Here is a 27,529-nt window from a genome sequence, read left to right as displayed (position 1 = left end):
ATTCCGAAATTTAATTAAACAGAACACTAGTCAAAGAACATTATACCAAATCTTATTTTAATCTGTGTCACTATTCCAAAAAATGTTAACATTAACACATTAGGTGAACAAAAATGGATTCATTACAGCAACTGATTTGAGTCCTCAGAATGCTTAAAAAGGTAATGCATGAAGTGAAATCTCCATGCAAAGAAGCAGAATACTGTCAGAGCATAGAGAGGTGTTCAACTATGAACTCCACACACAGTTCTAATGCAGGTAAAAGAAAACAAAAACAAAAAACGCACCCATGGTAAATTGTGAAAATCCCAGGTGATTTTCAACATACTCCTGGCATAGAGTGACAAGCAGCATTTTGTTAAAATTATTATTTTCCCTAAAGTGTATACACAAATTAATTTTTCTCTTACCTGGGCCATGGGCTCCAGAATGTTCTGAAGTCTTCTTCCTATTTGTCCTCCTCGCCTTTTGAAGACCTTTATTAGTTTGTCAGATAGCACATCTATCTGCGAGAGTAATCTGGACTGCAGTGGCATGGTGGTAATGCGCTTAAACTCTGCATTTATCTAAAAAGAGAAGTTGTCACATAAAAATGCTGTCAAAATGTCAAATCTCACAAGGTTACATCCACACAAAGTTGTTATTTTTTGTCATATTACTATTTATTAGCTATGGGTCCCATGTTGCTGAGCAGTTCCATAGTTGCCCTTACTTCCATACCACCCAAAGCCTGTTTGCAACCACAGCAGTTGCCTCCTTCTGGCCATTTTGCAGTTCTGCCAAATGACCCAGAAACTACATCTATTATTGTCATATACACATCGAGGTCTTTCATTAATACTTAGTTAAATTAGTTAATTTGACCTTTCCAGAAAATTTACCTTACAGAATGTGAGATAACATATGCAAATCTTCACTAGTAAATAAAATAATGTTATTAAAACCTTAACTGTAACACCTCTACGTAACAGCGCTAGAGAATTGTTCTGAAGCAACACCAATCTGCCCTTCAGCAGGGATAAGCACCATATACCTTTACAGAAAAAATAAATTTAACATATTTATATTGTCATTATTTTTATCTCTTTAAGCCCTCCTCTCAGTCTGTCTATAAATCAGTTAAAATAATTTGTTTTTGTGTGTACAGTACATTACATTCACTGCCCCAGAACATGAAATAAAGCCCCACGTCATGCACTTCCTCTCCTAATGAGTACTGCATAGGTGTCATGCCCTAAATAGACCCACTTTAGACCCACTTACTGTTTTCTGTTATTTTGATATGACTGGTTTTAAAAGACTGAACATCCTTCTAAAACAAGTGAAAGGCGTGAGACTTAATTATGTTTAGACCAAAAATATAAATGATTCATGTTGGATATATTTACTGTATTTTTACTAATTTAACAACCTCATCATTGCATTAGTCGCTTTATGCTATAGCATTACGCTTACATTAGCTTGAAGCTCAAGGTCGTCATTTTATTTAATTTCTTTTTCTGGGCTTACAAACAGGACACACAACATTTAGATAACCGTTACACTGAATCTTGGGTCTGTGTTGAGTCTTCCAGCTGCTGACTACAGAAGCTAGACTGACCTTTCAGCATGTTTATAGCGGCTGTGGCTATGTGCTGGTAATGTTACCGTGTGTGAGCAGTCACATTGGCAGCAGACATGTTTCAACAAACTAGTCATATCCCGGCCCTACATTAGCTTGTTTAATAGTTAAGACACTGCAGGTACCACTGTAACCAATACGTCTACTCACCAAAGAATGAGTGAAGCAATATGGATAACAGCAGAGGACAATTTATTTAGGGTCTGATGGCAATTTACCATCGGTGTCCAGCACTTTAAAGGATTGATGGACTGGAGCACATCTGTCCTTAACATACCCTCTTAAACATCAGCTTGACACTGATATATCAAAGGAAACTTAACTGACTTTAAGTGCAAATGTTTCAACCTGAACAACTTAAAACTTCTCTGGGATACAATGTAAACAAAGACAAGAAGAAGAAAAATATTTCCATCAATAGTCACTTCTCCTAACCAGGAGACAAGTGAATATATTATGTAAAGAGTCCTTTTTCTCAGTCCTGGGGTTGTAACACCACAACCTCCTCAGTCCGTAATCAGAGAGTGTCTATTTGACAATAACCAAAATGTCTTTGGATAGTCTTTGTGAATGCAAACAAAAAAAAAAACCAAGGGTATTAGCTGGCCAGCAAAATAAAGAGAGTGTATGGCACCGAGTGCGGGCGTGTGTGTGAGTACTTCGGTCCAAATAACCAAGGTCCGGATGGATGAAGGGATGGCAGCCGCTTGTCCTTTAATGGCACCAGCGAGACAGCACAGCAGTAAGGCAGCACAGCAGCGAGGCCTCTGGCAGGAGAACGAACAATAGTCTTTTTTTAAGGCTACTGCAGAAGGAGATATTCCCCGCTAGCTCACCCAAGCTTGCTCTCTGGCACAGCTGACGTCACTAGCCGTGTCTGGGTCTAAACTCCGCTGCAGGTCCATATATCAAACGATCACTGTGGCATTACTGAGAGTTGAAAAACTGTCTAAAGTCTTTCATCTTTAATAAAATGATCAGCGTTCTGCTCTCCCAGGTGTAACAATTGAGTTTAACATCCAGGCATCCATGAAAACGGAATTTATGACATTTAACGGAGTTAGAAGTTAGCAGGGAGTTAGCTCGCTAGCTTCTATCTAAATACAATATAGCATGTCCTGACTGCGGGGTTTTGGAAACAAATTAAAACGTACAGCTCTGTTATTACTTCCAGCATAAATGAAGACAGAAAACTAAACAGCAGTAACGTTTGTAGGGTTACTGAAGTTGGGCTAGCTGGTATATAATGATGTGCTGCGTGACTGCTAGCGACACAGCTACGTTAGCATAATATAAACAAGCTAACTTTTTTTTCCACTTGATAAAAGTTACCGTGAGTGTTCTCGGTGGTCAGGAACAAATGTAATCGCATGGCAGGATGCTGTAAAAGGACCAAACTTCAGCCAGGAGAACAACTGAGATAATCCATCCACAATACGAGGTTAGTCATTCATATACTGCTGCATGGGCTGGGCTGTAGTTACATCCTAAGGTTTTAAAAACTGAGCTTAAATAAATGATTAGCGGTAATAAAAGCCGAGGGAGGTCAACAGTGATCACTGACTGTTTTAGGAGCTTTTTGAGATCAAATAGAAGAAAATACATAACATTAAACATGTTAACAACACAAAAGCCATATTAAACGCAGACTACTTTAGACCCGGAAGTAGGATTCGTCGCGTCATCACTGAACAACCGGATAGTGACATACGAACTTGGCTACTAACGTCCGCTTAGCATGGCGGCTAATTGTCAAGCTTGCTAGCTTAGCCTCGATTAGCACCTTAATAACCATTACTACACATCACATCATAGCAAACACACGATAACACATGGAATACTATAATATACATACGAAACAGATTTTTACCTGGCAGGAGAATGAACAATAGTCTTTTTTTAAGGCTACTGCAGAAGGAGATATTCCCCGCTAGCTCACCCAAGCTTGCTCTCTGGCAAAGCTACAAGCCATGTGAGCTCATAGCCCCTCCCGCTAGGATGTACTACCACAGTCGACTGTCGTAAAGCAGCCGCAAACCAATAGCAATTAAAAAAAAAAAAACCAACAACCTCAAAATCATTGAAGAACATTTTATAACACCCAATATAGATATATACATATATACTGAATATCACACAATATCAGATAACCAAATTAACACTGGGTTACACCACCACTTACTACAGACACCGATGCATGTTTGTAATAGTCTGTTAATTTAGACTGAAAGAATATACAAACAATATTAACTCACATTATATATGTTAATTACTAATTTGCTTATCACATAATTTCGGTTACCATTAGCTGACTGGAGCCTAACATTGGCCTTTCATGGTTTTCGATAAACAGCCCACATACCTGTAAAATAACAACACCCCAGTAAAAGTCCACATATATAAAGGGTCTGAACTCTTTCTCACTGGTGTGTTAGCTTTAAAATCTTATTTACTTTCAACTGTAAAACTCCAGATGATAGTAGATTTTCCAAAGCGAGAAACAAAATGGCGGACAGTGCAGCCGATTTTTCCTTTCCAGGGGGCGGAGCTTGAGGATAAAACGCGACTAACATGTGAGTGAGCGCTTTGTTTAGACCCCAAAATGGCGGATCGGGCCAAAATCCTTTCCACGCCCACCCCCGTGACATCACGCTCCAAAGCCCTATGACATCATATAGATCAAAGGCATGTGATCCATTCAAAAGGTATAAATAGGGGTGAGAACTGCAAACTTTTAGTCAGTTTATTCGCAGCACTCATGTTCGCAGCATTCAAACATAAACCTGAGAAACATTTTGAAACAGTTGGATCATTTACACAGTTGTTTTACTAAGATTCCAACATGTCTCAGAGAAAACACAGCAAAAAACAACAAGCTTACGCTGGCCCTCTGCTCGAGGGTCCATCCATCCAAAGGGCATTAGCTGAAAGTAGGCAGGAAAACCAAAATCTACACAACATGATTGAACAAATCCAGGCAGAGAAAATTCAGCTTGTAGAGAAGTGCAGACACATGGAGGCCCTAAATAACCAGTTGGAAGAAAGGCATAATGAATTTGTCAAGAACCAACGAGAAAAAGAAAATAATCGAAGGCAGCCCAATGTGGATAATATAAATGAGGGCTGGAAAATACTATTTAATCGAGCACAGGAGAAGATTTTAAACTTGATGACAGAAAACAAACACAACTGTGCTGAATTAAGACAAATGTCCCACCTGCTCGAAGAAAAAGAAGATATTAATCAGGAGCTCTGTGGGAAACTGGAAGACACTGAGTTTAAGAACCTGGAGATGGAAGGAAAACTTGATGAAGCCCAGGAAAAAAACAAAGAGTTGCTTCAAGAGAAGAAACAACAGGAAAGAAAGGAGAAAAAAATGGAATGTAAACTTCAGACCATGAAGAAACAAAACAAAGTCTTGCAAGTAAAGCTTAACGAAGCACTGCACAGAAATGCAGAAATGTTTCACGATGAAAGTCTCATAAACCAGCAAGACGAAGAAAATAAAAATACACAAAACCTGCCCGGTGTAGATATTGTAAATAAGGGCTGGGAAATAATCTTTATTGAAGATCCGCAGCATATTGCAAGCCTGATGACAACAAACAAGCAGAACTGCGACCAGTTAAGAAAAATGTCCTACCAGCTTCAACAAACAGAAGCTATTAATCAGGAGCTCTATGGGAATCTCAAAGACACTGAGAACAAGAATCTGCAGCTTCACCTAAAACTTGATGAAGCCCTGGAGAAAAACAAAGAGTTTCTTCAAGAGAAACAGCAACAGGAAAAAATGCAGAAAAAGACACAAGTTATTCTCCAAGACTTAGAAAGGAAAAATCTACAGCTACACGCATGTTCTAATGAAATGAAGGAGAAAATCATGGAACTAGAAGGAGAAAGGGAAAAACTGATAAAACAACACTCAGGCGCGCAGCACATTTGCAATGAAATGCTAAGCAAGAACTCAGAGCTTGTGGAACTTTGTAACATCTTAAAATACAAAATTGATGAAATCCTGAGAAAGAACACAGAGCTCGAGGGACAGAATAAGAACTTAAACTACAAATACAGTGAAATCCTAAAAAAGAGCACAGAGCTTGAGGAACTTCATAACAACTTAAAATACAAAAACAAGAAAATGCTCAAGGAAAACACAGAGCTCGAGGAAATTAATAACAACTTAAAATACAAAAACAAGAAAATGCTCAAGGAAAACACAGAGCTCGAGAAACTTAATAACAACTTAAAATACAAAAACAAGAAAATGCTCAGGGAAAACACAGAGCTCGAGGAAATTAATAACAACTTAAAATACAAAAAGAAGAAAATGCTCAAAGAAAACACAGAGCTCGAGGAAATTAATAACAACTTAAAATACAAAAAGAAGAAAATGCTCAAGGAAAACAAAGAGCTCGAGGAAATTAATAAGACTTTAAAGTGCAAAAACAATGAAATGCTCAGGGAAAACAAAGAGCTTGAGAAACTTAATAGCAACTTAAAGTGCAAAAAAAAATGAAATTCTCAGGAAAAACAGAACTTAATAACAACTTGATGTCCATACCAAGTGCTTCTGACCACTCCAACTGCCTGCAAAATTATTATTTAAAATTATTTGGACAGTTTAAGTGTATTAGTTGACATCAAAGTGACTCTTTAAATTGGCTAACAACAAACGATTCAAACAAGCTAATTTATTTCACATCCAATGAGTCACTTTAAAAATCCCACGACCGGTCGAGGCAGATGGCCGTCCCTCACTGAGCCTGGTTCTGCCGGAGGTTTCTTGCTTTTAAAAGAAAGTTTTTCCTCCCCACTGTCGCCGAGTGCTTGCTCAGAGGGAATTGTCAGATTATTGGGGTTTTATTTATTTTTTGTCAACTAATACACAACTCGGGGCTCGCAAAATCTCTAGCCCGACGTCCCGGAGCTAGCGATATCTCCGGTCGGGCGACCAAAATCTATCTCAGCCCCGCCCGTCGGGTTATCATATAGCCCGACGGGCGATTTTGCGAGCCCTGCGATCTTATTGGGCATTCCAAATTGATTGTTTTTTTTATTCATTAATAAAGTCCTAAAAAGATTATATTGTGAATATTGCATGTTTTCATTGTCACACAAATGTGTACATTTTCAGCCTACACTGAAAACAAACTAATCAGTGGGATAAACATAAAAAAATTATTGTAATCGGTTGCACGAAATTAAGTTATGTTTGGTTAACCTTAGTTTTTATGTTATACCTGCACACATTTTTCTGGTAACATGAACATGACTTTGTTATGTTGTTGTTATGTTTTTCATTCCGGTCAAATATTTATAGAAACCACTTGTTTATCAGACATGAACTTTTTGTGTTAATTGTATTGGACTACTATGTGGTATAGTGACAAGATTATTTTATGGTAAGCTTATTTTATTTTATAACAAATTTCTAATATATAATATATAATCTAATATATAATTGAGTGTTCAATAAATAAAACTAAATTAAGGCTGATCTTACTGTATGTACTGTACACTTTCTCTTCAATCAAAGAAATAAGCAAAACATTTTTGAACAATGACCTGTATCTTTGAAAATACTACACAGTTGTAACAATGGACTTTCAATTCAGGCTTCCAAAATATACATGAGTCATATTTGTACAATGCATCTCTTGAAAAACATTCCACAACATTCCTCAAAGTTATCTGCTGTAACCTGAATTCAACATTGTGGGGCCTTATGACATCGCGCTTATGTAAAAAATAGTTTTTTAAATGTAAGAGCCATAAGGTAATATGGCAACAGGGGTGTAATTATTAAAATGACACAAAGAAGAGACTTAAAATAACATTATAACCCACAGGCACAAAACCAAGAGACCTAAACTGATTAGTATTGGCTTGCTTCTATCACTAAACATCACAATCACTATACTAGACGATGCAATCTGTTTGTAGCGGTGCACCTTGGGAAAAAAATTGCAAACTGGTGAAATTGGTGCAAGGCACCATTTCCATTGAGAAAAATGGACATTCAAAGTTTGAATTTTTTTTTTAAACGAGCCATGGCTTGAAAAGTGAAAACTTTACGAGTGCTGGCTTAAAAGAAAGGATGGCACATATTCGAAGAGGTAAACATGTTGTTCCCACATCATAACTGGAAAACTGTTCAATCGTACAGTCTGGTCCTGAAAACCTGGGCCTTCTTTGAAAGGCTGTTCCTTTTGAGCTCCATAACCAGTTTCTATAATACCTCGAAGGTATACTTTTCCAGTGGGTAGGTGAGGTTCAAAGTGTACATTAGTCCAAACAGCATTGCAGCTGCTAGGGTATAGTTATCCAAATCCTGCCAGACTCTCTGACCTTCAAGGATTATCCCGATGTCCTCAGGGGATAATCCTGCCATCTCTTGACTTTATGATGTAAATTCCCATGGTTGTTTCCTTATTAGATCGTTGGATAATGGCTTCATCTGTGGCCTAGAAAATGCAGAATTCCGAAATTTAATTAAACAGAACACTAGTCAAAGAACATTATACCAAATCTTATTTTAATCTGTGTCACTATTCCAAAAAATGTTAACATTAACACATTAGGTGAACAAAAATGGATTCATTACAGCAACTGATTTGAGTCCTCAGAATGCTTAAAAAGGTAATGCATGAAGTGAAATCTCCATGCAAAGAAGCAGAATACTGTCAGAGCATAGAGAGGTGTTCAACTATGAACTCCACACACAGTTCTAATGCAGGTAAAAGAAAACAAAAACAAAAAACGCACCCATGGTAAATTGTGAAAATCCCAGGTGATTTTCAACATACTCCTGGCATAGAGTGACAAGCAGCATTTTGTTAAAATTATTATTTTCCCTAAAGTGTATACACAAATTAATTTTTCTCTTACCTGGGCCATGGGCTCCAGAATGTTCTGAAGTCTTCTTCCTATTTGTCCTCCTCGCCTTTTGAAGACCTTTATTAGTTTGTCAGATAGCACATCTATCTGCGAGAGTAATCTGGACTGCAGTGGCATGGTGGTAATGCGCTTAAACTCTGCATTTATCTAAAAAGAGAAGTTGTCACATAAAAATGCTGTCAAAATGTCAAATCTCACAAGGTTACATCCACACAAAGTTGTTATTTTTTGTCATATTACTATTTATTAGCTATGGGTCCCATGTTGCTGAGCAGTTCCATAGTTGCCCTTACTTCCATACCACCCAAAGCCTGTTTGCAACCACAGCAGTTGCCTCCTTCTGGCCATTTTGCAGTTCTGCCAAATGACCCAGAAACTACATCTATTATTGTCATATACACATCGAGGTCTTTCATTAATACTTAGTTAAATTAGTTAATTTGACCTTTCCAGAAAATTTACCTTACAGAATGTGAGATAACATATGCAAATCTTCACTAGTAAATAAAATAATGTTATTAAAACCTTAACTGTAACACCTCTACGTAACAGCGCTAGAGAATTGTTCTGAAGCAACACCAATCTGCCCTTCAGCAGGGATAAGCACCATATACCTTTACAGAAAAAATAAATTTAACATATTTATATTGTCATTATTTTTATCTCTTTAAGCCCTCCTCTCAGTCTGTCTATAAATCAGTTAAAATAATTTGTTTTTGTGTGTACAGTACATTACATTCACTGCCCCAGAACATGAAATAAAGCCCCACGTCATGCACTTCCTCTCCTAATGAGTACTGCATAGGTGTCATGCCCTAAATAGACCCACTTTAGACCCACTTACTGTTTTCTGTTATTTTGATATGACTGGTTTTAAAAGACTGAACATCCTTCTAAAACAAGTGAAAGGCGTGAGACTTAATTATGTTTAGACCAAAAATATAAATGATTCATGTTGGATATATTTACTGTATTTTTACTAATTTAACAACCTCATCATTGCATTAGTCGCTTTATGCTATAGCATTACGCTTACATTAGCTTGAAGCTCAAGGTCGTCATTTTATTTAATTTCTTTTTCTGGGCTTACAAACAGGACACACAACATTTAGATAACCGTTACACTGAATCTTGGGTCTGTGTTGAGTCTTCCAGCTGCTGACTACAGAAGCTAGACTGACCTTTCAGCATGTTTATAGCGGCTGTGGCTATGTGCTGGTAATGTTACCGTGTGTGAGCAGTCACATTGGCAGCAGACATGTTTCAACAAACTAGTCATATCCCGGCCCTACATTAGCTTGTTTAATAGTTAAGACACTGCAGGTACCACTGTAACCAATACGTCTACTCACCAAAGAATGAGTGAAGCAATATGGATAACAGCAGAGGACAATTTATTTAGGGTCTGATGGCAATTTACCATCGGTGTCCAGCACTTTAAAGGATTGATGGACTGGAGCACATCTGTCCTTAACATACCCTCTTAAACATCAGCTTGACACTGATATATCAAAGGAAACTTAACTGACTTTAAGTGCAAATGTTTCAACCTGAACAACTTAAAACTTCTCTGGGATACAATGTAAACAAAGACAAGAAGAAGAAAAATATTTCCATCAATAGTCACTTCTCCTAACCAGGAGACAAGTGAATATATTATGTAAAGAGTCCTTTTTCTCAGTCCTGGGGTTGTAACACCACAACCTCCTCAGTCCGTAATCAGAGAGTGTCTATTTGACAATAACCAAAATGTCTTTGGATAGTCTTTGTGAATGCAAACAAAAAAAAAAACCAAGGGTATTAGCTGGCCAGCAAAATAAAGAGAGTGTATGGCACCGAGTGCGGGCGTGTGTGTGAGTACTTCGGTCCAAATAACCAAGGTCCGGATGGATGAAGGGATGGCAGCCGCTTGTCCTTTAATGGCACCAGCGAGACAGCACAGCAGTAAGGCAGCACAGCAGCGAGGCCTCTGGCAGGAGAACGAACAATAGTCTTTTTTTAAGGCTACTGCAGAAGGAGATATTCCCCGCTAGCTCACCCAAGCTTGCTCTCTGGCACAGCTGACGTCACTAGCCGTGTCTGGGTCTAAACTCCGCTGCAGGTCCATATATCAAACGATCACTGTGGCATTACTGAGAGTTGAAAAACTGTCTAAAGTCTTTCATCTTTAATAAAATGATCAGCGTTCTGCTCTCCCAGGTGTAACAATTGAGTTTAACATCCAGGCATCCATGAAAACGGAATTTATGACATTTAACGGAGTTAGAAGTTAGCAGGGAGTTAGCTCGCTAGCTTCTATCTAAATACAATATAGCATGTCCTGACTGCGGGGTTTTGGAAACAAATTAAAACGTACAGCTCTGTTATTACTTCCAGCATAAATGAAGACAGAAAACTAAACAGCAGTAACGTTTGTAGGGTTACTGAAGTTGGGCTAGCTGGTATATAATGATGTGCTGCGTGACTGCTAGCGACACAGCTACGTTAGCATAATATAAACAAGCTAACTTTTTTTTCCACTTGATAAAAGTTACCGTGAGTGTTCTCGGTGGTCAGGAACAAATGTAATCGCATGGCAGGATGCTGTAAAAGGACCAAACTTCAGCCAGGAGAACAACTGAGATAATCCATCCACAATACGAGGTTAGTCATTCATATACTGCTGCATGGGCTGGGCTGTAGTTACATCCTAAGGTTTTAAAAACTGAGCTTAAATAAATGATTAGCGGTAATAAAAGCCGAGGGAGGTCAACAGTGATCACTGACTGTTTTAGGAGCTTTTTGAGATCAAATAGAAGAAAATACATAACATTAAACATGTTAACAACACAAAAGCCATATTAAACGCAGACTACTTTAGACCCGGAAGTAGGATTCGTCGCGTCATCACTGAACAACCGGATAGTGACATACGAACTTGGCTACTAACGTCCGCTTAGCATGGCGGCTAATTGTCAAGCTTGCTAGCTTAGCCTCGATTAGCACCTTAATAACCATTACTACACATCACATCATAGCAAACACACGATAACACATGGAATACTATAATATACATACGAAACAGATTTTTACCTGGCAGGAGAATGAACAATAGTCTTTTTTTAAGGCTACTGCAGAAGGAGATATTCCCCGCTAGCTCACCCAAGCTTGCTCTCTGGCAAAGCTACAAGCCATGTGAGCTCATAGCCCCTCCCGCTAGGATGTACTACCACAGTCGACTGTCGTAAAGCAGCCGCAAACCAATAGCAATTAAAAAAAAAAAAACCAACAACCTCAAAATCATTGAAGAACATTTTATAACACCCAATATAGATATATACATATATACTGAATATCACACAATATCAGATAACCAAATTAACACTGGGTTACACCACCACTTACTACAGACACCGATGCATGTTTGTAATAGTCTGTTAATTTAGACTGAAAGAATATACAAACAATATTAACTCACATTATATATGTTAATTACTAATTTGCTTATCACATAATTTCGGTTACCATTAGCTGACTGGAGCCTAACATTGGCCTTTCATGGTTTTCGATAAACAGCCCACATACCTGTAAAATAACAACACCCCAGTAAAAGTCCACATATATAAAGGGTCTGAACTCTTTCTCACTGGTGTGTTAGCTTTAAAATCTTATTTACTTTCAACTGTAAAACTCCAGATGATAGTAGATTTTCCAAAGCGAGAAACAAAATGGCGGACAGTGCAGCCGATTTTTCCTTTCCAGGGGGCGGAGCTTGAGGATAAAACGCGACTAACATGTGAGTGAGCGCTTTGTTTAGACCCCAAAATGGCGGATCGGGCCAAAATCCTTTCCACGCCCACCCCCGTGACATCACGCTCCAAAGCCCTATGACATCATATAGATCAAAGGCATGTGATCCATTCAAAAGGTATAAATAGGGGTGAGAACTGCAAACTTTTAGTCAGTTTATTCGCAGCACTCATGTTCGCAGCATTCAAACATAAACCTGAGAAACATTTTGAAACAGTTGGATCATTTACACAGTTGTTTTACTAAGATTCCAACATGTCTCAGAGAAAACACAGCAAAAAACAACAAGCTTACGCTGGCCCTCTGCTCGAGGGTCCATCCATCCAAAGGGCATTAGCTGAAAGTAGGCAGGAAAACCAAAATCTACACAACATGATTGAACAAATCCAGGCAGAGAAAATTCAGCTTGTAGAGAAGTGCAGACACATGGAGGCCCTAAATAACCAGTTGGAAGAAAGGCATAATGAATTTGTCAAGAACCAACGAGAAAAAGAAAATCATCGAAGGCAGCCCAATGTGGATAATATAAATGAGGGCTGGAAAATACTATTTAATCGAGCACAGGAGAAGATTTTAAACTTGATGACAGAAAACAAACACAACTGTGCTGAATTAAGACAAATGTCCCACCTGCTCGAAGAAAAAGAAGATATTAATCAGGAGCTCTGTGGGAAACTGGAAGACACTGAGTTTAAGAACCTGGAGATGGAAGGAAAACTTGATGAAGCCCAGGAAAAAAACAAAGAGTTGCTTCAAGAGAAGAAACAACAGGAAAGAAAGGAGAAAAAAATGGAATGTAAACTTCAGACCATGAAGAAACAAAACAAAGTCTTGCAAGTAAAGCTTAACGAAGCACTGCACAGAAATGCAGAAATGTTTCACGATGAAAGTCTCATAAACCAGCAAGACGAAGAAAATAAAAATACACAAAACCTGCCCGGTGTAGATATTGTAAATAAGGGCTGGGAAATAATCTTTATTGAAGATCCGCAGCATATTGCAAGCCTGATGACAACAAACAAGCAGAACTGCGACCAGTTAAGAAAAATGTCCTACCAGCTTCAACAAACAGAAGCTATTAATCAGGAGCTCTATGGGAATCTCAAAGACACTGAGAACAAGAATCTGCAGCTTCACCTAAAACTTGATGAAGCCCTGGAGAAAAACAAAGAGTTTCTTCAAGAGAAACAGCAACAGGAAAAAATGCAGAAAAAGACACAAGTTATTCTCCAAGACTTAGAAAGGAAAAATCTACAGCTACACGCATGTTCTAATGAAATGAAGGAGAAAATCATGGAACTAGAAGGAGAAAGGGAAAAACTGATAAAACAACACTCAGGCGCGCAGCACATTTGCAATGAAATGCTAAGCAAGAACTCAGAGCTTGTGGAACTTTGTAACATCTTAAAATACAAAATTGATGAAATCCTGAGAAAGAACACAGAGCTCGAGGGACAGAATAAGAACTTAAACTACAAATACAGTGAAATCCTAAAAAAGAGCACAGAGCTTGAGGAACTTCATAACAACTTAAAATACAAAAACAAGAAAATGCTCAGGGAAAACACAGAGCTCGAGGAAATTAATAACAACTTAAAATACAAAAAGAAGAAAATGCTCAAGGAAAACACAGAGCTCGAGGAAATTAATAACAACTTAAAATACAAAAACAAGAAAATGCTCAAGGAAAACACAGAGCTCGAGAAACTTAATAACAACTTAAAATACAAAAACAAGAAAATGCTCAAGGAAAACACAGAGCTCGAGGAAATTAATAACAACTTAAAATACAAAAACAAGAAAATGCTCAGGGAAAACACAGAGCTCGAGGAAATTAATAACAACTTAAAATACAAAAAGAAGAAAATGCTCAAAGAAAACACAGAGCTCGAGGAAATTAATAACAACTTAAAATACAAAAAGAAGAAAATGCTCAAGGAAAACAAAGAGCTCGAGGAAATTAATAAGACTTTAAAGTGCAAAAACAATGAAATGCTCAGGGAAAACAAAGAGCTTGAGAAACTTAATAGCAACTTAAAGTGCAAAAAAAAATGAAATTCTCAGGAAAAACAGAACTTAATAACAACTTGATGTCCATACCAAGTGCTTCTGACCACTCCAACTGCCTGCAAAATTATTATTTAAAATTATTTGGACAGTTTAAGTGTATTAGTTGACATCAAAATGACTCTTTAAATTGGCTAACAACAAACGATTCAAACAAGCTAATTTATTTCACATCCAATGAGTCACTTTAAAAATCCCACGACCGGTCGAGGCAGATGGCCGTCCCTCACTGAGCCTGGTTCTGCCGGAGGTTTCTTGCTTTTAAAAGAAAGTTTTTCCTCCCCACTGTCGCCGAGTGCTTGCTCAGAGGGAATTGTCAGATTATTGGGGTTTTATTTATTTTTTGTCAACTAATACACAACTCGAGGCTCGCAAAATCTCTAGCCCGACGTCCCGGAGCTAGCGATATCTCCGGTCGGGCGACCAAAATCTATCTCAGCCCCGCCCGTCGGGTTATCATATAGCCCGACGGGCGATTTTGCGAGCCCTGCGATCTTATTGGGCATTCCAAATTGATTGTTTTTTTTATTCATTAATAAAGTCCTAAAAAGATTATATTGTGAATATTGCATGTTTTCATTGTCACACAAATGTGTACATTTTCAGCCTACACTGAAAACAAACTAATCAGTGGGATAAACATAAAAAAATTATTGTAATCGGTTGCACGAAATTAAGTTATGTTTGGTTAACCTTAGTTTTTATGTTATACCTGCACACATTTTTCTGGTAACATGAACATGACTTTGTTATGTTGTTGTTATGTTTTTCATTCCGGTCAAATATTTATAGAAACCACTTGTTTATCAGACATGAACTTTTTGTGTTAATTGTATTGGACTACTATGTGGTATAGTGACAAGATTATTTTATGGTAAGCTTATTTTATTTTATAACAAATTTCTAATATATAATATATAATCTAATATATAATTGAGTGTTCAATAAATAAAACTAAATTAAGGCTGATCTTACTGTATGTACTGTACACTTTCTCTTCAATCAAAGAAATAAGCAAAACATTTTTGAACAATGACCTGTATCTTTGAAAATACTACACAGTTGTAACAATGGACTTTCAATTCAGGCTTCCAAAATATACATGAGTCATATTTGTACAATGCATCTCTTGAAAAACATTCCACAACATTCCTCAAAGTTATCTGCTGTAACCTGAATTCAACATTGTGGGGCCTTATGACATCGCGCTTATGTAAAAAATAGTTTTTTAAATGTAAGAGCCATAAGGTAATATGGCAACAGGGGTGTAATTATTAAAATGACACAAAGAAGAGACTTAAAATAACATTATAACCCACAGGCACAAAACCAAGAGACCTAAACTGATTAGTATTGGCTTGCTTCTATCACTAAACATCACAATCACTATACTAGACGATGCAATCTGTTTGTAGCGGTGCACCTTGGGAAAAAAATTGCAAACTGGTGAAATTGGTGCAAGGCACCATTTCCATTGAGAAAAATGGACATTCAAAGTTTGAATTTTTTTTTTAAACGAGCCATGGCTTGAAAAGTGAAAACTTTACCAGTGCTGGCTTAAAAGAAAGGATGGCACATATTCGAAGAGGTAAACATGTTGTTCCCACATCATAACTGGAAAACTGTTCAATCGTACAGTCTGGTCCTGAAAACCTGGGCCTTCTTTGAAAGGCTGTTCCTTTTGAGCTCCATAACCAGTTTCTATAATACCTCGAAGGTATACTTTTCCAGTGGGTAGGTGAGGTTCAAAGTGTACATTAGTCCAAACAGCATTGCAGCTGCTAGGGTATAGTTATCCAAATCCTGCCAGACTCTCTGACCTTCAAGGATTATCCCGATGTCCTCAGGGGATAATCCTGCCATCTCTTGACTTTATGATGTAAATTCCCATGGTTGTTTCCTTATTAGATCGTTGGATAATGGCTTCATCTGTGGCCTAGAAAATGCAGAATTCCGAAATTTAATTAAACAGAACACTAGTCAAAGAACATTATACCAAATCTTATTTTAATCTGTGTCACTATTCCAAAAAATGTTAACATTAACACATTAGGTGAACAAAAATGGATTCATTACAGCAACTGATTTGAGTCCTCAGAATGCTTAAAAAGGTAATGCATGAAGTGAAATCTCCATGCAAAGAAGCAGAATACTGTCAGAGCATAGAGAGGTGTTCAACTATGAACTCCACACACAGTTCTAATGCAGGTAAAAGAAAACAAAAACAAAAAACGCACCCATGGTAAATTGTGAAAATCCCAGGTGATTTTCAACATACTCCTGGCATAGAGTGACAAGCAGCATTTTGTTAAAATTATTATTTTCCCTAAAGTGTATACACAAATTAATTTTTCTCTTACCTGGGCCATGGGCTCCAGAATGTTCTGAAGTCTTCTTCCTATTTGTCCTCCTCGCCTTTTGAAGACCTTTATTAGTTTGTCAGATAGCACATCTATCTGCGAGAGTAATCTGGACTGCAGTGGCATGGTGGTAATGCGCTTAAACTCTGCATTTATCTAAAAAGAGAAGTTGTCACATAAAAATGCTGTCAAAATGTCAAATCTCACAAGGTTACATCCACACAAAGTTGTTATTTTTTGTCATATTACTATTTATTAGCTATGGGTCCCATGTTGCTGAGCAGTTCCATAGTTGCCCTTACTTCCATACCACCCAAAGCCTGTTTGCAACCACAGCAGTTGCCTCCTTCTGGCCATTTTGCAGTTCTGCCAAATGACCCAGAAACTACATCTATTATTGTCATATACACATCGAGGTCTTTCATTAATACTTAGTTAAATTAGTTAATTTGACCTTTCCAGAAAATTTACCTTACAGAATGTGAGATAACATATGCAAATCTTCACTAGTAAATAAAATAATGTTATTAAAACCTTAACTGTAACACCTCTACGTAACAGCGCTAGAGAATTGTTCTGAAGCAACACCAATCTGCCCTTCAGCAGGGATAAGCACCATATACCTTTACAGAAAAAATAAATTTAACATATTTATATTGTCATTATTTTTATCTCTTTAAGCCCTCCTCTCAGTCTGTCTATAAATCAGTTAAAATAATTTGTTTTTGTGTGTACAGTACATTACATTCACTGCCCCAGAACATGAAATAAAGCCCCACGTCATGCACTTCCTCTCCTAATGAGTACTGCATAGGTGTCATGCCCTAAATAGACCCACTTTAGACCCACTTACTGTTTTCTGTTATTTTGATATGACTGGTTTTAAAAGACTGAACATCCTTCTAAAACAAGTGAAAGGCGTGAGACTTAATTATGTTTAGACCAAAAATATAAATGATTCATGTTGGATATATTTACTGTATTTTTACTAATTTAACAACCTCATCATTGCATTAGTCGCTTTATGCTATAGCATTACGCTTACATTAGCTTGAAGCTCAAGGTCGTCATTTTATTTAATTTCTTTTTCTGGGCTTACAAACAGGACACACAACATTTAGATAACCGTTACACTGAATCTTGGGTCTGTGTTGAGTCTTCCAGCTGCTGACTACAGAAGCTAGACTGACCTTTCAGCATGTTTATAGCGGCTGTGGCTATGTGCTGGTAATGTTACCGTGTGTGAGCAGTCACATTGGCAGCAGACATGTTTCAACAAACTAGTCATATCCCGGCCCTACATTAGCTTGTTTAATAGTTAAGACACTGCAGGTACCACTGTAACCAATACGTCTACTCACCAAAGAATGAGTGAAGCAATATGGATAACAGCAGAGGACAATTTATTTAGGGTCTGATGGCAATTTACCATCGGTGTCCAGCACTTTAAAGGATTGATGGACTGGAGCACATCTGTCCTTAACATACCCTCTTAAACATCAGCTTGACACTGATATATCAAAGGAAACTTAACTGACTTTAAGTGCAAATGTTTCAACCTGAACAACTTAAAACTTCTCTGGGATACAATGTAAACAAAGACAAGAAGAAGAAAAATATTTCCATCAATAGTCACTTCTCCTAACCAGGAGACAAGTGAATATATTATGTAAAGAGTCCTTTTTCTCAGTCCTGGGGTTGTAACACCACAACCTCCTCAGTCCGTAATCAGAGAGTGTCTATTTGACAATAACCAAAATGTCTTTGGATAGTCTTTGTGAATGCAAACAAAAAAAAAAACCAAGGGTATTAGCTGGCCAGCAAAATAAAGAGAGTGTATGGCACCGAGTGCGGGCGTGTGTGTGAGTACTTCGGTCCAAATAACCAAGGTCCGGATGGATGAAGGGATGGCAGCCGCTTGTCCTTTAATGGCACCAGCGAGACAGCACAGCAGTAAGGCAGCACAGCAGCGAGGCCTCTGGCAGGAGAACGAACAATTAGAGGTGGGAATCACCATACACCCCACGATACGATATTATCACAATACTTAACTCACGATACGATATTATTGCGATTTTTTTTTAATATATTTTTGCAATATTATGGGTATTGCAATACAATATTTTGTGATTTATCACATATTTTTTCTACTGCAGATTTTGTCCATAAAGGTAAACTTTATCATTATTCATTTTATTTTAATAATAAAGTCTCACACTCAGTCTTTCTCTCATGTCAGTCAGTTTTATTGCTGACAAAGTGAACGGTTTGTATAACAGTCTAGTAACCAACTTAACTGAACGTAACTATCTGGTACAATTATAGCTTATAATAAAATATAATTTTACATTAAATAAAAAAGTTTTAAATTTAAATAAAATAAAACATTTCTTAAATTAAAATAAGTAAACTGTCCTGTTTGTTGCTGCCCTAAAAAGTTAAACACATTTGGACAGTGAAGCAATGTCAGCATTCTTGCTCAGAAAAAGGAGCTGATCAACATGCTCTGAAGTCAGAGTGCTCCGTTTTGCTGTGACGATGTCTCCAGCGGTTGAGAAGACTCTTTCAGCCGAGACACTAGTACCTGGGATACAAAGATATCTTTTTGCCAGCGTGGCCAGGAAAGGATAGACTTCCTCATGGGATTTCCACCAGCTTAGTGGGTCTTCTGTGAGTGCCAGTGATGTGACCTCCTGGTATCTTTTCACCTCCTCCTCAGCTGTGGCAGATAATGATTTTGGTGGGGCTCCAACATCACCATAAGTCTGACCAAGCAAGTCTGTTAACCCACGAGACTTCCTCATCTTGGCTGGTATGAGAGGGGGTCTGGGATTTTGTTCAGTCTCGTCGGGTTTCTCATGATGTTCATGGGCTTCTGGCTCACAGATGGGCTGCTGCCTCTTTTCTTCCTGTAGAAAACCCACACACATACAGAGAGAGGGAGAAAATAAATATTTCATATCTTTTAGTATGCAGTAATATGTTAGCAAATTATAATTAATGTATTTAATTGTTAAATAGAATATTACCAATATGACAAAAATATCACCGATCTACTAATATTGTAAGTTATTTAAATTATAACACCAGAATGTTTGCTTACCTGAAGGGTTATAGCCTCAGCAACCACTCTGGCATAGGTTTCCTGTCTTTCCTCCAGTGACAGGAATGGCAGGGTTTTAAAGCGTGGGTCGAGAGCTGATGCTGTGTAGAGGGTGTTCCTCTCGACTGTGCTGGCATATCTCTTCTTAAGATCTTGACTGATACTTTGCTTGATGTTTCTGACCAGTGCTGTGTCACCAATGTTGTCTTGGGTGTCGTGCAACAGCTGTGCTAGCAGCGGTGCTACGAGAGACAGAGTAGGATTCTTTTCCTCAGACATCACAGTAGTCGCGACTTGCATTGACTTCAAGGCCCGGACAATTTCTTCAGTGTTCCCAATATCCGTCTCGTTTAGAGTAAAGATATCTGTGCTACTCTTTCTGACTTCGGGAGACAGCAGCGCTGCACAAATTGCAGGTTGTTGTTCAAGGAAACGCTGGAGCATGTCATAAGCACTGTTCCATCTCGTGCAGACGTCGGTCTTGAGCTTGTGAGTCGGGAGCTGTAACATTTTCTGTTTTTGCTCCAGAGTGTGGTTTGCCACTGTGCTTCTATTGAAAAACCCAGTTATGCGCCGCACTCTCCCCAAGACCCTCGCTACTGCAGGCAGGTTTAAGGCTCGTTGTGATGCCAGATTGAGCGTATGGGCGAAACACTTCACATGCAGGTATCCCGCTAGCTGAGTGGCAATTGTCATATTAGAAGCATTGTCGGTGACAACCACAAGATTTTTGTCGGCAATCCCCCATTCCTGTGCTGCATTTTGCAGGAGATTTGCAATGTTCGCTCCGGTGTGACTTTCATGTAATGTTCGAGTTTGGAGAACGTAAGACAGCAGTTGCCAGTCCGCTGTGAGATAATGAGCTGTTATAGTCACATATGAATCCACAGCCCGCGAGGTCCATGCGTCGCAAGTTAATGCAACCCTTTCTGCTGTGCTCAAACTTTCCTCAACTTTACGCTTCACATCTATGTAGAGATTGGGTACGGCTGTGTCGGCGAAAAAACGTCGTGATGGTATCACATACCTGGGTTCCAGCGTCTTGATCATGTAAGAAAAGCCCTCGTTTTCCACAATGTTGTAAGGACGCAGGTCTTTGCAGATGAAGTACGTGATAGATTGTGTTATTTTCTTAGCTCGCTCTGAATTGGGAGATAGCTTTGCTAAGCTAAGAGTGTCCAGCGTTGGTTGATTTTTCAGTGGAGCTGATTCAGAGCTAGCTTTCCCGTCCGCGGTTAATGCTATATTTGGATGGTGCCGTGTAAGATGGGCCCTCATGTTCGTAGTATTCCCAGAGTACTTTATTTTCATACGACACACCTTGCAAATCCCGTGTGTCATATCCATCTCATTTGTTCCATCCTTGTTAAAAAATCCAAAGTACGTCCAGACGTTTGATTTAAACGCAGATGGCGCTTTTCTGATCTCTTTTTCTTCCTCCATCTTTGTTTGATCAATTTTCCCATGTGCTGACCTAACCTCTGCTGACCTCACTAGAGAAAAAGCTCAACCGCACCATCTGGTGGATTGGAAGTTTTTGGAACAAAATATCGATGTCTGCTGTCCCTGTATCGATACATTATTGGCAAACAAAATATCGCGATACTACGCAGTATCGATTTTTTTCCCCACCCCTACGAACAATAGTCTTTTTTTAAGGCTACTGCAGAAGGAGATATTCCCCGCTAGCTCACCCAAGCTTGCTCTCTGGCACAGCTGACGTCACTAGCCGTGTCTGGGTCTAAACTCCGCTGCAGGTCCATATATCAAACGATCACTGTGGCATTACTGAGAGTTGAAAAACTGTCTAAAGTCTTTCATCTTTAATAAAATGATCAGCGTTCTGCTCTCCCAGGTGTAACAATTGAGTTTAACATCCAGGCATCCATGAAAACGGAATTTATGACATTTAACGGAGTTAGAAGTTAGCAGGGAGTTAGCTCGCTAGCTTCTATCTAAATACAATATAGCATGTCCTGACTGCGGGGTTTTGGAAACAAATTAAAACGTACAGCTCTGTTATTACTTCCAGCATAAATGAAGACAGAAAACTAAACAGCAGTAACGTTTGTAGGGTTACTGAAGTTGGGCTAGCTGGTATATAATGATGTGCTGCGTGACTGCTAGCGACACAGCTACGTTAGCATAATATAAACAAGCTAACTTTTTTTTCCACTTGATAAAAGTTACCGTGAGTGTTCTCGGTGGTCAGGAACAAATGTAATCGCATGGCAGGATGCTGTAAAAGGACCAAACTTCAGCCAGGAGAACAACTGAGATAATCCATCCACAATACGAGGTTAGTCATTCATATACTGCTGCATGGGCTGGGCTGTAGTTACATCCTAAGGTTTTAAAAACTGAGCTTAAATAAATGATTAGCGGTAATAAAAGCCGAGGGAGGTCAACAGTGATCACTGACTGTTTTAGGAGCTTTTTGAGATCAAATAGAAGAAAATACATAACATTAAACATGTTAACAACACAAAAGCCATATTAAACGCAGACTACTTTAGACCCGGAAGTAGGATTCGTCGCGTCATCACTGAACAACCGGATAGTGACATACGAACTTGGCTACTAACGTCCGCTTAGCATGGCGGCTAATTGTCAAGCTTGCTAGCTTAGCCTCGATTAGCACCTTAATAACCATTACTACACATCACATCATAGCAAACACACGATAACACATGGAATACTATAATATACATACGAAACAGATTTTTACCTGGCAGGAGAATGAACAATAGTCTTTTTTTAAGGCTACTGCAGAAGGAGATATTCCCCGCTAGCTCACCCAAGCTTGCTCTCTGGCAAAGCTACAAGCCATGTGAGCTCATAGCCCCTCCCGCTAGGATGTACTACCACAGTCGACTGTCGTAAAGCAGCCGCAAACCAATAGCAATTAAAAAAAAAAAAACCAACAACCTCAAAATCATTGAAGAACATTTTATAACACCCAATATAGATATATACATATATACTGAATATCACACAATATCAGATAACCAAATTAACACTGGGTTACACCACCACTTACTACAGACACCGATGCATGTTTGTAATAGTCTGTTAATTTAGACTGAAAGAATATACAAACAATATTAACTCACATTATATATGTTAATTACTAATTTGCTTATCACATAATTTCGGTTACCATTAGCTGACTGGAGCCTAACATTGGCCTTTCATGGTTTTCGATAAACAGCCCACATACCTGTAAAATAACAACACCCCAGTAAAAGTCCACATATATAAAGGGTCTGAACTCTTTCTCACTGGTGTGTTAGCTTTAAAATCTTATTTACTTTCAACTGTAAAACTCCAGATGATAGTAGATTTTCCAAAGCGAGAAACAAAATGGCGGACAGTGCAGCCGATTTTTCCTTTCCAGGGGGCGGAGCTTGAGGATAAAACGCGACTAACATGTGAGTGAGCGCTTTGTTTAGACCCCAAAATGGCGGATCGGGCCAAAATCCTTTCCACGCCCACCCCCGTGACATCACGCTCCAAAGCCCTATGACATCATATAGATCAAAGGCATGTGATCCATTCAAAAGGTATAAATAGGGGTGAGAACTGCAAACTTTTAGTCAGTTTATTCGCAGCACTCATGTTCGCAGCATTCAAACATAAACCTGAGAAACATTTTGAAACAGTTGGATCATTTACACAGTTGTTTTACTAAGATTCCAACATGTCTCAGAGAAAACACAGCAAAAAACAACAAGCTTACGCTGGCCCTCTGCTCGAGGGTCCATCCATCCAAAGGGCATTAGCTGAAAGTAGGCAGGAAAACCAAAATCTACACAACATGATTGAACAAATCCAGGCAGAGAAAATTCAGCTTGTAGAGAAGTGCAGACACATGGAGGCCCTAAATAACCAGTTGGAAGAAAGGCATAATGAATTTGTCAAGAACCAACGAGAAAAAGAAAATAATCGAAGGCAGCCCAATGTGGATAATATAAATGAGGGCTGGAAAATACTATTTAATCGAGCACAGGAGAAGATTTTAAACTTGATGACAGAAAACAAACACAACTGTGCTGAATTAAGACAAATGTCCCATCTGCTCGAAGAAAAAGAAGATATTAATCAGGAGCTCTGTGGGAAACTGGAAGACACTGAGTTTAAGAACCTGGAGATGGAAGGAAAACTTGATGAAGCCCAGGAAAAAAACAAAGAGTTGCTTCAAGAGAAGAAACAACAGGAAAGAAAGGAGAAAAAAATGGAATGTAAACTTCAGACCATGAAGAAACAAAACAAAGTCTTGCAAGTAAAGCTTAACGAAGCACTGCACAGAAATGCAGAAATGTTTCACGATGAAAGTCTCATAAACCAGCAAGACGAAGAAAATAAAAATACACAAAACCTGCCCAGTGTAGATAAGGGCTGGGAAATAATCTTTATTGAAGATCCGCAGCATATTGCAAGCCTGATGACAACAAACAAGCAGAACTGCGACCAGTTAAGAAAAATGTCCTACCAGCTTCAACAAACAGAAGCTATTAATCAGGAGCTCTATGGGAATCTCAAAGACACTGAGAACAAGAATCTGCAGCTTCACCTAAAACTTGATGAAGCCCTGGAGAAAAACAAAGAGTTTCTTCAAGAGAAACAGCAACAGGAAAAAATGCAGAAAAAGACACAAGTTATTCTCCAAGACTTAGAAAGGAAAAATCTACAGCTACACGCATGTTCTAATGAAATGAAGGAGAAAATCATGGAACTAGAAGGAGAAAGGGAAAAACTGATAAAACAACACTCAGGCGCGCAGCACATTTGCAATGAAATGCTAAGCAAGAACTCAGAGCTTGTGGAACTTTCTAACATCATAAAATACAAAATTGATGAAATCCTGAGAAAGAACACAGAGCTCGAGGGACAGAATAAGAACTTAAACTACAAATACAGTGAAATCCTAAAAAAGAGCACAGAGCTTGAGGAACTTCATAACAACTTAAAATACAAAAACAAGAAAATGCTCAAGGAAAACACAGAGCTCGAGGAAATTAATAACAACTTAAAATACAAAAAGAAGAAAATGCTCAAGGAAAACACAGAGCTCGAGGAAATTAATAACAACTTAAAATACAAAAAGAAGAAAATGCTCAAGGAAAACACAGAGCTCGAGGAAATTAATAACAACTTAAAATACAAAAAGAAGAAAATGCTCAAAGAAAACACAGAGCTCGAGGAAATTAATAACAACTTAAAATACAAAAACAAGAAAATGCTCAAGGAAAACACAGAGCTCGAGGAAATTAATAACAACTTAAAATACAAAAAGAAGAAAATGCTCAAGGAAAACACAGAGCTCGAGGAAATTAATAACAACTTAAAATACAAAAAGAAGAAAATGCTCAAAGAAAACACAGAGCTCGAGGAAATTAATAACAACTTAAAATACAAAAAGAAGAAAATGCTCAAGGAAAACAAAGAGCTCGAGGAAATTAATAAGACTTTAAAGTGCAAAAACAATGAAATGCTCAGGGAAAACAAAGAGCTTGAGAAACTTAATAGCAACTTAAAGTGCAAAAAAAAATGAAATTCTCAGGAAAAACAGAACTTAATAACAACTTGATGTCCATACCAAGTGCTTCTGACCACTCCAACTGCCTGCAAAATTATTATTTAAAATTATTTGGACAGTTTAAGTGTATTAGTTGACATCAAAGTGACTCTTTAAATTGGCTAACAACAAACGATTCAAACAAGCTAATTTATTTCACATCCAATGAGTCACTTTAAAAATCCCACGACCGGTCGAGGCAGATGGCCGTCCCTCACTGAGCCTGGTTCTGCCGGAGGTTTCTTGCTTTTAAAAGAAAGTTTTTCCTCCCCACTGTCGCCGAGTGCTTGCTCAGAGGGAATTGTCAGATTATTGGGGTTTTATTTATTTTTTGTCAACTAATACACAACTCGGGGCTCGCAAAATCTCTAGCCCGACGTCCTGGAGCTAGCGATATCTCCGGTCGGGCGACCAAAATCTATCTCAGCCCCGGCGATTTTGCGAGCCCTGCGATCTTATTGGGCATTCCAAATTGATTTTTTTTTTATTCATTAATAAAGTCCTAAAAAGATTATATTGTGAATATTGCATGTTTTCATTGTCACACAAATGTGTACATTTTCAGCCTACACTGAAAACAAACTAATCAGTGGGATAAACATAAAAAAATTATTGTAATCGGTTGCACGAAATTAAGTTATGTTTGGTTAACCTTAGTTTTTATGTTATACCTGCACACATTTTTCTGGTAACATGAACATGACTTTGTTATGTTGTTGTTATGTTTTTCATTCCGGTCAAATATTTATAGAAACCACTTGTTTATCAGACATGAACTTTTTGTGTTAATTGTATTGGACTACTATGTGGTATAGTGACAAGATTATTTTATGGTAAGCTTATTTTATTTTATAACAAATTTCTAATATATAATATATAATCTAATATATAATTGAGTGTTCAATAAATAAAACTAAATTAAGGCTGATCTTACTGTATGTACTGTACACTTTCTCTTCAATCAAAGAAATAAGCAAAACATTTTTGAACAATGACCTGTATCTTTGAAAATACTACACAGTTGTAACAATGGACTTTCAATTCAGGCTTCCAAAATATACATGAGTCATATTTGTACAATGCATCTCTTGAAAAACATTCCACAACATTCCTCAAAGTTATCTGCTGTAACCTGAATTCAACATTGTGGGGCCTTATGACATCGCGCTTATGTAAAAAATAGTTTTTTAAATGTAAGAGCCATAAGGTAATATGGCAACAGGGGTGTAATTATTAAAATGACACAAAGAAGAGACTTAAAATAACATTATAACCCACAGGCACAAAACCAAGAGACCTAAACTGATTAGTATTGGCTTGCTTCTATCACTAAACATCACAATCACTATACTAGACGATGCAATCTGTTTGTAGCGGTGCACCTTGGGAAAAAAATTGCAAACTGGTGAAATTGGTGCAAGGCACCATTTCCATTGAGAAAAATGGACATTCAAAGTTTGAATTTTTTTTTTAAACGAGCCATGGCTTGAAAAGTGAAAACTTTACGAGTGCTGGCTTAAAAGAAAGGATGGCACATATTCGAAGAGGTAAACATGTTGTTCCCACATCATAACTGGAAAACTGTTCAATCGTACAGTCTGGTCCTGAAAACCTGGGCCTTCTTTGAAAGGCTGTTCCTTTTGAGCTCCATAACCAGTTTCTATAATACCTCGAAGGTATACTTTTCCAGTGGGTAGGTGAGGTTCAAAGTGTACATTAGTCCAAACAGCATTGCAGCTGCTAGGGTATAGTTATCCAAATCCTGCCAGACTCTCTGACCTTCAAGGATTATCCCGATGTCCTCAGGGGATAATCCTGCCATCTCTTGACTTTATGATGTAAATTCCCATGGTTGTTTCCTTATTAGATCGTTGGATAATGGCTTCATCTGTGGCCTAGAAAATGCAGAATTCCGAAATTTAATTAAACAGAACACTAGTCAAAGAACATTATACCAAATCTTATTTTAATCTGTGTCACTATTCCAAAAAATGTTAACATTAACACATTAGGTGAACAAAAATGGATTCATTACAGCAACTGATTTGAGTCCTCAGAATGCTTAAAAAGGTAATGCATGAAGTGAAATCTCCATGCAAAGAAGCAGAATACTG

General features: G+C 38.0%; 1 protein-coding gene across 15 annotated transcripts in view; it reads right to left on the bottom strand.

Annotated features, from left to right (window-relative positions):
- The window catches only part of LOC113023425 (E3 SUMO-protein ligase ZBED1-like), a 33,800-nt gene that overhangs the window by 1,412 nt on the left and 4,859 nt on the right, over positions 1 to 27,529 (bottom strand). Inside the window, exons 1-6 of one of the 15 annotated variants that reach the window (XM_080305191.1) lie at positions 19,838 to 21,136; positions 19,319 to 19,643; positions 16,735 to 18,712; positions 8,510 to 16,310; positions 2,954 to 8,085; positions 1,462 to 2,388 (exon numbers count right to left, since the gene is read on the bottom strand). In XM_080305191.1, coding sequence (XP_080161317.1) covers positions 18,660 to 18,712; positions 19,319 to 19,643; positions 19,838 to 21,115 — 1,656 coding nt within the window. In that variant the 5' untranslated portion in view covers positions 21,116 to 21,136 and the 3' untranslated portion in view covers positions 1,462 to 2,388; positions 2,954 to 8,085; positions 8,510 to 16,310; positions 16,735 to 18,659. Of the gene's footprint in view, positions 1 to 410; positions 8,086 to 8,509; positions 16,311 to 16,734; positions 18,713 to 19,318; positions 19,644 to 19,837; positions 21,137 to 22,027; positions 27,311 to 27,529 lie in introns of those variants that run through there. The other 14 variants (XM_080305195.1, XM_080305193.1, XM_080305190.1 and 11 more) reach the window with 14 other exon arrangements.

The sequence above is a fragment of the Astatotilapia calliptera genome, chromosome 8 (genome assembly GCF_964374335.1).
Source record: "Astatotilapia calliptera chromosome 8, fAstCal68.1, whole genome shotgun sequence".
NCBI lineage: Eukaryota > Metazoa > Chordata > Actinopteri > Cichliformes > Cichlidae > Astatotilapia > Astatotilapia calliptera.
This window is presented reverse-complemented; position numbering and strand designations above follow the sequence as displayed.